Source organism: Pinus tabuliformis, chromosome X (genome assembly GCF_031772625.1).
Source record: "Pinus tabuliformis cultivar Carrire ecotype Pingquan chromosome X, CPIR1, whole genome shotgun sequence".
NCBI lineage: Eukaryota > Viridiplantae > Streptophyta > Pinopsida > Pinales > Pinaceae > Pinus > Pinus tabuliformis.
In genome coordinates, this window is record NC_142308.1 from 1,072,315,881 (window position 1) to 1,072,327,402 (window position 11,522).

General features: G+C 38.1%; 1 protein-coding gene across 2 annotated transcripts; it reads right to left on the reverse strand.

The window, feature by feature from the left end:
* Positions 1-9,836: 9,836 nt before the first annotated feature.
* On the reverse strand, positions 9,837-11,305 carry LOC149143537 (ribonuclease 1-like). 2 transcript variants are annotated; one of them, XM_089448467.1, is made up of 4 exons: positions 11,100-11,305; positions 10,847-11,002; positions 10,464-10,659; positions 9,837-10,365 (listed from the first exon to the last, which is right to left on the reverse strand). In XM_089448467.1, the coding sequence occupies exons 1-4, from the start codon at positions 11,214-11,216 to the stop codon at positions 10,100-10,102; spliced, it is 735 nt and encodes a 244-aa protein (XP_089304593.1). In that variant the 5' UTR covers positions 11,217-11,305; the 3' UTR covers positions 9,837-10,099. The 2 variants fall into 2 exon arrangements, with proteins under 2 accessions (XP_089304593.1, XP_089304592.1); XM_089448466.1 differs by having other exon boundaries at positions 9,837-10,377; positions 11,100-11,304.
* Positions 11,306-11,522: the final 217 nt, after the last annotated feature.

Here is an 11,522-nt window from a genome sequence, read left to right on the forward strand (position 1 = left end):
GTGTTGAGTATGTGTTAATAATGGTTTTTATTTCCAAATGGGCTCTTAAGTTGTTGAAGGGAAAATTATGAAATTTCTTACTTAAAATAGAATCGAGGATCTAGCAGTTAGTTGGAGATCCTATTAGTTCATATTTGGAACAATTTTCTTGTGTATTTTAATGTGAAAATTGTATTCATAAGTGTGTGATAGATGGAATAAAGAAACAGAGAGATCATCTATTTTTATTCTGCTGAAATGTCAATCTAGTTTGAACTTAGTGAAATAAAGCGTGTGAAATGAAAGGGCATCATTGATTTGATGTTAAATGGAGAGCATCGTTGTTTTTAAATCTTTACTTATAAATTGTTGAGCTAGCTAATGAATCTTAACCAGTTCAGTTTCATTGTAAATCTAATTTCTATTGTATGAGGAAAATCACTTCAATCTCGGTTTGCCAAAGCATTACAAGGATCTCTGTATGCTGGAGGTCGTTTATGAGTTTAACTCTTGTCTTGAACTTTTAAAAAAATAAGTAAACCCTAAATTAATGTTCCAACAACATTAGGGATCATCGAATTGTCAATGCAAAGATAAATTTACTAGAATGATTTGTGATTGTTTGATCTTCTTCTTGAATTGATAGGATTTGTAGTTGAATGGCTACTAAAAGTTTAGCATTGTCCATATTTGTTTTCAAGTGTTTTGCTACTTGGATATTATACAGATGGGAGATCATTTGTTGATATTTTTGCATTTATTTTTGTTAGGGATCGATACCTCTATGCCAAGTCTAGAAGTTTGTCATTTAAGCAGAGCATTGTTAATTTGGTTTAAGGATTGTTGTGTAAAGCAGGGATATAGGTTAGTAGCTCTACCACTTTTAGTAAACTGCCATAATTCCACTAGATCTTTGCATCACGTTGTCACCTCCCTTCTCTATCTTTTCCCGAGCTAACTTTCACATCTCTAATTTTACTCCCTTTAACTGGTTCTCTAAGCCTTCTCCTAACAGTTTCTCGATTTTCCTACCCAATCCCTCTAGATTCCTACTCCCCTCCTTGCCACGCCATATTTTCTTCCCACACCCCCCAGCTTAAGTTCTAACTCAATAGCTAAGCATCGACTCTCTGCTCCTTTTTCCATCATACTTGGGCCTATGAAATAACACAAGAAATAATGGAGAGATATAGGGATATCATCCCTACAGAAGTTCAAAGGGTCATCTTTGATTTAGAGGAGTAGGTCAGGAAATCAAGACGTTACATTTTGGATATACAAGTTGACCAGGACACCAGGTATTGTATTCCAGATGCGAGGAATTCCATCAGAGCCAAAACCACCTACTATATGTAGACCATTAATCCATACTAGCATATCAAGACTCTCATGGACATAGTCCTAACATATAAAGTTGATTCCCAACCAGAATTAATCATCTGTATGGAAAAATTGATGGATGAAATTGATAGGCTCAACAAGAAAGTCATAACCATTTCCAAGAACTCGATGAATCTTGAATTTTCCTCATCTCGCAATTATAGTGAGCCACAACCACCAATTTAGGTGAATTCTCTTGTAGAATGAAGTTCAAGCAAGCTACTCACTTAAAGCATAATTTCTTTAATACCAATTTCATTAGCGTGTTTATTAGTTTAGAGTTTAATTTTTCTATTAGTCGCAATTTCTTTTTGATAGAATATCAAATGGAAAATTTAATTAGTAATCTTAAAACTTTTAACTTATGTTGGTGGTCTAATTTCCCAAGTGGCACCCTGGTAGGAGGTGATATATGTTTATATCAATCTTTTTTAAAGTAATATAAATGTTCTAACTTCACAACAACAATAGAAAAATGGAAAACAAAAAGGTTCATAAATTTACTTCAAAGTCCTTCCAAACCCAACTTTACTCAAATAGGGATAACATAAGGATGCCTAGCCTTAACTAAACCATTGGGAAAAAAAAGACTAAACCATTGGGGAAAAAACTAAGAGATCATTTTGCAAAATAGGTATAATATTGAAAACACCATTATATGAAATTTTAAGGAGAAAATCCCATGTAATAAAGAATAAGACGAAAAGAGAAAATTAAAATATTAAGAGGTGATACTAATATAAAAACTCAAAAATATGTTTCTATTTTGAACAATGTAAAGACCAAAATAAGAGCTGCTAAAATAAGAAATATTTCTCATGAACTTAGTAGTGAAATATGGAGTTGGTCGGAAAATTGAAAATATCATGTTTTCGGGGGGTTTTTGGCGGTGGCTCTGCAATTTGAACTAGGGTTTGAGTTATGGTTTGGCCACTGGTAACCATGGCGGGACACGGAGGAGGGAGTTCTTCTCCATCCTACAGTCAAGTAGCTGCGAACAGAAGCAAGGGAGCTGGTCTGCATCGCTTCAAAAAACCAACAGAGGTGACAACTAAGGATATTAATAGGAAATATTAGACCTCACCGACAAGAAAAGAATCATGAGGAAGATAGCAGGGAGAAGATGACAGAGGGTAGCAGTCAGAAAGCTGCACCTATGACTGTGACAGGGGTCTACAAACCCAAGTTGACCATTATTCCTCGGGTTGTTTTAAGTGACCCAACGCTACAGGTGCACATAGATCACATGGTTATATGAAAATTTATGGGGATTTGGCCGACAGAGAAGGATTTGCACGCATGGATAAGGAACCATTGGAAACCAAAGGGAGAAATAAACCTTCACCTTCTGTCCAAGGGCTTCTTTATGGTGGTGTTCACAAGCTTAGAGGATAAAGACAGAGTGTTCAAGGGAGGACCCTATTTTTACACTGCTGCAAAACTTTACATACCAGGGGTGATGAATTTTGTCCCAGAATGATAAACATTCACTTCGGTACCGGTATGGATAAGACTTTACTACCTTCCTTTAGATTATTGGCTACCAGAGTCTCTAAAGGATATCAGCAACAAGCTAGGGCATTTTATAAAGATATCATATGCAACTCTAAGAGGCAAATACACTTCCTTCACCTGGATTTGTGTGGAAATGGACTTATCGGGGGCACTTCCGGACGAGATCATTTTAGAAGTGTATGACGAAGAATGGGTACAAGTGGTGGACTATGAACATGTCCCATTTAGGTGCCATAAGTGCCATGAACACGACAACCTATATAGAGACTGCCCATCAAACAAACTAGAGAACAACACGAAAACCACCACAAGTAAAGATCTTGAGGGTTTCACTAAGGTGCGGGGTAGAGGGAAAGGAGGAAAGCGGTACTAAAAGAAAATTAATGAGGACAGGAAATCGAGCCACAATAGTTTCAAGATCTTAGAAGAAGAAGTTGGAAACAATGGGGCAAATTAGGAATCAGAGACTAATTCCACTGAGAAGGAATGGGATGCTAGCATGGAGGATATACCAAAGAATAGCTAGCAAAAGGATGATCTACCGAGCATTGTATAGCTTAGTAGGGACCATGAGATGACCCCAAGTGAGGCGAGAAGGGAGGACCATGAACTACAGGAGATTCTAGAGAGGGAGAATTTAGATCTAGAAAAGTTTCTTGAGTAGGGTATTACCAAAGGGGTTGACTCCCTGCCAAAAGAGGAGTTTGACAGGGTTCAACAACTCTTCCTCTGGAGTTCCCAATCGAAGGGTTCTAGAGTCAAAAGAAACCATGATAGCTAGGAGAAGAGAGGGATGAAAACAATGGAGGAAACACCGAGGCACTCTTCCAAGAACCCGGGTAGGAAAAGAGGAAGAAAAAGACAGAATGAGTTGCTGACCGAATGTGGGAAACTCATGATTAACTCAGGTAAGATGAGAGATCTCACCAATTACTCCTTTACAAACCTTTATTAATGAATCTTACAACCTAGAACATTAGGGGTCTAGGAAGTAAAAGGAAACAAAGAAATCTTAGCAATAGAATAAAAGAAGAAAAACCAGACATGATTTTTATTCAGGAAACAAAGTGTTTGATGGAAAAGATCAGAGAAATACATAGCAAATGGTTAATCAAGTATGAGTATCTAGAGGTTAAGGCAGATAACTTGGCAGGGGGGATTCTTACGCTTTGGGATCCCCAGAAACTTGGAATCCTGGATGCTTAAGCATCTAGTAACTATCTATTGTTGGTGACTCAACCTTTGGGTGATAAGGAGATCTACATGATTACAAACATCTATGGTCCTCAAAAACTAGAAGACAAACTCACCTCCCTTGAGGAGCTAAGAGAGAGATATCCTGATATGCCTTGGATTCTGGCAAGGGATTTCAATATGATCAAATCTCTTACAGAGAAAAAGGTGTCACCAGAATACTAGGCAGAGACTCCATTGCCTTCCAGAACTTCATAAATAACATGGGACTAGTGGATATTGAAACAATAAATGGCACTTTCACCTAGAACAATAAGAGAGGAGGGGCTTCTCAAGTTGCCTCTAAACTAGATAGATTCATAATCTCATAGGAACTCCTTCTCATAGGCCTTGACATGTCATCTTTAATCCTTCCCTTTGGAGGCTCGGACCACTAACCTATCTAGCTTGAAGCCACTTTTATGGGTACTCCAAGGAACAGACCTTTTATGTTTGAAAATGTCTAGCTCTCTCACCCTGACTTCACCAGCAATATTGACAAATGGTGGATGGAATATTTGCCCATTCAAGGCACTAAAATGTTCATGCTGCAACAAAGACTTAAACACATCAAATCCAGACTTAAAGATTGGAACAAAAAAGAGTTTGGTAATATTTTTAAAGCCAAAAGAGAAGTTGAACAGAAACTCCAGGGGATTAATTAGATCATCATCACAGATGGTTTTACTGAGGAAAGGAAAACTCAAGCCGATTCTCTTCAAAAGGAATGGGAATATAGGTGCATGCAAGAGGAGATTTTCTGGAGACAGAAATCGAGGGTGCAGTGGATTAAAGAAGGGGAAAGAAACACGAAGTTTTTTCATAAAAATCTACTTTGGATCACAGGTCACATAACAGAATTTCAAAACTCAGATATTTTCAAGGGAAAGAGCTCATATCCCACAAAGAAATGGAATCAGTCCTAGTTCAACACTTCCTTAGCATAGTAGAGGAGCCTCTCTTAGATAGATCACGGTTCACCAACAATTTCACAAAGTACATTCCCAAGCTTGTAACCAGGGAAGACAATCACAATCTTAATAGGCCAGTGTCTAAAGATGAGGTCAATGAAGTTATCAATGAGATGCAAAATTGGAAAGCTCCTGGCCCAAATGGGTTCAAGGTGGACTTCTTCAAAGATTGTTGGAAAACAGTCAAACAAGACATCCTTGATGTTGTGGAAGACTCAAGAAGATCCAAAACGGTTTTGAAGGCTCTCAATGCCTCTCTCATAGCTTTGATTCCAAAGCAGGAAAAAGCTATGACACCGGACAGATTCAGACCCATAGCTTTATGTATTGTGGTGCACAAAATTATTTCTAAAGTGATTGCTAACAGACTCAAGCCCCTTCTTCCAACTCTTGTCTCAGAGGAGAAAACCGGTTATGTCGAAAGAAGACAGATTCTCAATAACATCATACAAGCTCACGAGATTGTACACTCTCTTAAGATCAATAAACAAGCTGGTATGATCATACAGCTTGACCTAGCAAAAGCTTATGATAAGCTAAGCTGGTCTTACATCAGGGTATTGCTAAGAGCTTATGGTTTTGACCACAACTGGATTAGATGGGTTATGGCCCTTGTATCCATGGCTAGTTTTTCAATCCTGCTTAATGGCTCACCCTCTAGAACCTTTATGCAATCTAGGGGTATCAGAAAAGGAGATCCGCTCTCCCCCTTTATCTTTGTGCTCATGATGGAAGGGCTAGGTAGAGCGATCAAAATGGCTAATGTTGAAAGAAAAATCCAGGGACTGAAACTTACCATAGATGGTGCTGCTTCGACTCATCAACAATTTGTGGATATTGAAACTATGCTGCAGGGTATTCCCACAGTCAGGGAAGCCAAAGCTTTCAAACAAATCTTGAACGACTTTGCTATGGCCGCTGGTACAAAGGTAAGCCAAGGTTTTCTTTTTTAACACTGACATTGCTATTCAAAGGAACCTCACCAGAATTCTCAGGTTTCAAAGGGATCAGTTACCTTCTAAGTACCTTGGAATGCCTCTTACGAACAAACCTTTGAGCAAAGGAGTGTGGGAGCCAGTAATTAACAATCTTCAGGACAAGATCAGGAAATGGACATGTAGGTCTTTGAATTTGGCAGGGCATCTTGTGCTTACAAAGGTTTTCCTATAGGCCATACCCATTTTCATGTTGTCAACTCTTCTTGCTCCTAAAGGAGTTATGCAACAGATCGGGAATATTCAAAGAGATTTTCTTTGGGGCAAAGGGGGAGAGAAAAAGAAGTGGGCTTTGGTAGCTTGGGACAAGCTCTGCAAGCCTAAGGCCCATGGTGGTTTGGGGCTTCATGACCCTAAAATCCTCAGCAAAGTTTCGGGTGCAAAACTTTGGTGGAGGTGGCTTAAGAAATCGGTAACCCCTTAGGCCAAGCTTTGGAAATAGAAATATGGAAACAATTGGCAGGAGAGGGATCATATCTGAATATCTAGGCTTATCAAGGGCTCCCACATTTGGAATCTTGCTTGGGAAAATAGAGCCATTGTCCAACAACATAGCTTCTGGGAGATCCGAGCTGGGAACCTGGCAAGATTTTGGGAGGATAACTGGCAGCAGGAACCAAACTTGTTTAGGGAAGAACTAACCGCTCTCAAGAATGACACTGACAACAAAGGTTTATGTATGGTAAGTGACTTCTGGGATCAGGCAAGGAACAATGGTAAATGGAGAATATGGAAGGATCTGGGCTATAATGAAGAGAGCCCTTTGAAGGCCCAGGCAGGCTCTCTTGCTCTGGACTTGGGACAGAGGAATATTTTGGTATCATCCTTGTCTAACCAACTGAGATGGGGAAGAAACACAGAAGGTAACTTCAACCTCAAAGAAGCTAAATGAATTTCCCTAGGGTTTGATTATCAAAACCTGATAAGGTATGGAAGGACCTTTGGCAGCACCTGCATTGGATGAAAATAAATTTGTTTATGTGGTTGGTTCAACAAAAGAAAAATCTAACTTGGGAAAATATTCTCAAAAGGGGTTTTGTTGGCCCATCCAAATGCCATCTATGTAGTTTACAAGAGGAGACGATGGAACACTTACTCAACCTCTGCCCATTCACCTCTACCTTGTGGGATTGGGTGGCCTTAGTCTTCAAGCAAACTGATAGGGATAGACTCAGTATCACCAACACTTTTAAGAATTGGAGAAAAGACTTCTCAAGCAATGAAATTATCAACAAAGCTTGGAATCTAGTTCCATGCTTTATAATCTGGGATGTCTAGAAAGAACGCAATGGCAGGATTTTCAAGAACAAAATTGGCTCCACCGTGAACATTATTGCACAAATATTACGACATCTCAAAGACAATGTTGGAGCCCTTTTGTAGAGACCTCTTGAGGACCCTACTTTGCCCCAGGATGCTCTCATACTGCTACAATTGGGTCTCCATTCGCTACTTCCCCAGATCATAAACAAGGGTGTGAGCCAGATAACTGTTGGTAAAGACTTCTGGCAACCTACTCCTCATGGTTTCTTGAAAATCAATATAGATGGAGCCTCTAAGGGTAACACAGGGATGGATGGATTTGGCGGGGTCATCAGAGATGAGCAGGGGCACATAAAGGATATCTTTCATAGTCATTTGGGGACTGCCACTAATAACATGGCGAAGCACATGGCCTTAGAGCAATGCCTTGAAATACTGATCGAGTCAAATTTACACAACGCCATCATTGAAGCAGACTCTAAATTGGTAATTAATGCGGCCAAGAAGATATGTAATGGAACAACACCTGGAAAAGTTTCAAAACATTGGCGACTTTTGGAGGTATTTCAGTGGATTCATTCCCACCTTCGAGCCTTGAGAACGGTCAACTTCGTTCATGTGCGAAGAAAAGCCAATATGCTAGCTGATTGTCTGGCGAATGAAGGAGTGCTTTGTAAGGAAAGTTACAACAAGTATGCTTTGGATTCGACACCCTCAGGGAAATTGCGCGATGATTGTCAAAAACAGGGAACCAAAGAGATGGAGCACTTCCAGACCATGAGGAATGAACAGAAGGAAGACTAGTAGAAGCAGAAGAAAGAGGAAGCAGAAGTCAATCATAATCATTGATCCCACAAAAAATGCTTAAAACAGAGCTAATTACAGGGGAGGGGTACTTGGTAAATAGTGGGCTTGTTGGAAGGTAGTCGACCACATATTTTGATGGCCTTCATCATTGAATGGCTATCGGGTTGGAAATTGATCGAAGGTTAAGTCTTCAAGCAGACCCGAAGATTTATAGATCAACGGTTTATAATCTTCATCGGATCCGTAAAGAGGGTAAAGATCGTGCTAGTTTTTGATCCGATATCTTGGAGGATCGTCAGATCAATAGGGGCTTGATCGTGTGGATATTGGGTTTAAAAGTGATCAGTGGTTAAGTCTTAGACCGGGCCCAAACTTTTATAAACCAATGGCTTATAATCCTTATTGGATCCGTGAACCGGGTAAAAGGGGCACTTGTTGCCAAGGCGATATCATTAATGACCGTCGGATCTTACGGGATCTTGATCGAAAGGATATCAGGTTTCAACATGGGAGGAGGTTAAGTCCAAAAACGGACCCGAAGTTTTATACATTGACAGTTTATTTTCTTCGTCGGCTCCGTAAAGCAGGTAAGGGTCACGCAAGTCTCTGAAGCGATTTCTTTAAGGACCATTGGATCACTAGGGGTCTTATCGAATGGTCATCGAGTTGGATAATGGGCGGAGGTTTATGTGTAATATATATGTGTAAGGTTTCGGGTTTTGATTTGGGTTTTGTAGATGGTTAATCATCAACAGGTTTGCCCCTTGCTAGTCTTTACACTTGTAAAGACAAATAACATATGTAATCTTTCTTGCGGTTAATTGAAGGTTCCACTCTTACTTGACCAAAAAAAAGAAATATGGAGTTGGTCAATTTCCAAAGACGTTGGAACGAAAGAGTAATCAGTTTTATAGCATTAAAAGGGTTGAAAATGAAAAACGCTTTCTCTTAAAATGTCATACATACATATTTGACTTTTAAAATGTTATATATATTTTCAATTTGGAAATAAAGCTATAAAAAATTCCAAATAATCACTTATCTTCTTAAAATTTGATAAACTAAATTAATTTTCATAGGTATTAATCATCACTATTTTTACAATCATATAAAATTAAATATATATAATATTTTATTTCTTAAATATATATTAAAATTAATAATATCTTTTTAAATATAAATATTAACAGAATTAAATAGTAGTCCAGTTCAATACAGCTTCATAAAACCACAAAAATAATAATAATAATAATAATAAATTATAATTAAATTTTTTATTAAATTATATCTAAATCCAATATTTTTAATTTTAATTATAATATTGATTAATTAATAATAATAAAATATTTTTATAATTTAAAAAAAAAATTATAAATATAATCTAAATCCAATATTTTTTAATTTACATTATAATAATAATTAATAAAATTAATATTTATTTTCTGTTTTGTCTCTATAAGTTTTAAAAATGTGTGCCCACAAAGAGACACTTATTTTGTCTCTTTGAAAAAATTATCCAAGTGTCTCGAACATTTTGCTGAAGTGTGTTGAATATATCTATCGTAACGTAGCTCATAGAGTGGCAAACAGTTTTTCTAATATTTTAAAATAAATATATCGTAACTTCCTTGCAAACTTGGTTTTCCCATATTTAAACAATGAAATATCGTAACGTAATTCATAGAGTGGCAAATAATTTTTCTAATATTTTTAAATAAATATATCGTAACTTCCTTGCAAACTTGGTTTTCCCATAGTTAAACACTGAAATCTAATGTTGCGTCTCTGGAAACCTGACAGCATCGAGCTGTTTCATCATAGAAAGAGTAAATACGGGCAAATTGAATCGTGCAAAACATGCACTGCAATTCAAGAAGCCACCTAAACTACACAACGTCAAGCTGAAATCGGAAATTTTATTTGTTAAAATGAAGAAAGAATGCTGTTTGTCCACATTTACAGCTCCTCTATTCCGTCTGCGTGACCACGTCGGTCCTCCTGATCGTCCCCAAAAGGTGGAAACACAACCATGGATGGGCATTTGCTGTGCGGATAAATGGGGCATTCAATAACAGTGGAAGCGTCAGATTTATCAACACACACATACACCTGATATATTTGATGCTTTCCCTCATCGCTGGTGTTGCAATCGATTCCTGGGAGCTCGCCAGTGCTTTGCTTAATGGCCTTCTTGATATCTTTCAAACTGTATTCCCTTCCATCTGGTTTAATACCTGAAAACAAGCTACAAATTAGCATTACACATCCAAATTTTGTAAGAAGGAATTAATCTGAGATTGACCTCATGATATGTGATCACCTGCAGCTTTAAGAGCCCCAAGAATGTCTATTTTTTGTCTCAAGGAGAGAGCCTTCTGGAAGTATGAATGCTCATCAAGATTGAGAGAGCAAGTGCCATGTTTCTCCCACTCGTGTCCCCAGAATTTGTGCCCATCGTTGCTTGGACAGCTTAACGACCCCCAATATCTGTTCAGCTCTTCTTCCAGATCTGAAACCTGCAAATATTGCCACAATATATATATATATATAAATGGTCATCATCATATAAGCCAAAGGTTAGATTTTATATATATTCTTTTATAATGTTGGCCAAAAATAATTTTATAGAAAATAGAAATTGGCCAATCTGCTTACAAATATTAGCGTCCAAAATTTTCAATATAAAATTAACCGTACCACTACCTTTGAATATTCGAATTCCCGGGATGAACCACAGAACTGCGGCCATTTACCGGTATTGTAGTTGGGCCAGAGACCATGAATGGAAAATTCAGAAGCGGGCTTCCCCGAGCGAGGGTAACAGCATCCTCTACGAGTATCACAGTACGAACCAGGCCACTATATTTACAAGCAATGAATTACCATCAGCCTACACAAGAATAAAGAATAAGCCTGAAAATGAAATTGATATTCAGGAATCAGGTGATGAAAATACCTGTTGAACGAAATAATAGAAATCAAAAGATCTGGCAATGGCACCAATGGAACAGCACTCAACAATGATGAGCGCCAACATTATCCAAAGTCCATTAATACTCCGACTGGTCCCCATTATAAAGAATTTTCTGCAATCAACTTTGTTCCTTGTTACGATGGCTGGCTTTAATCAACTTATATCATGAATGAATCGACTGATGAAAACTATGGTGATCGGCCTGCATTTATACACAGCTTGTCATGGTTTCAGTTTATGTGTTTGCGTGGAATTCAATTTCAGTTTGTGGCGAATTGTGGTACGCCAAGCGAACGGATTGAAGTTTCGTTTCGCACACTTTACATCATTTAGAAAGATTGTTGCAGTGGTCCCTTGTACTTGCTGTTACGATGCCATATTCTGCGTGGTGAGGATTCCGTTCAA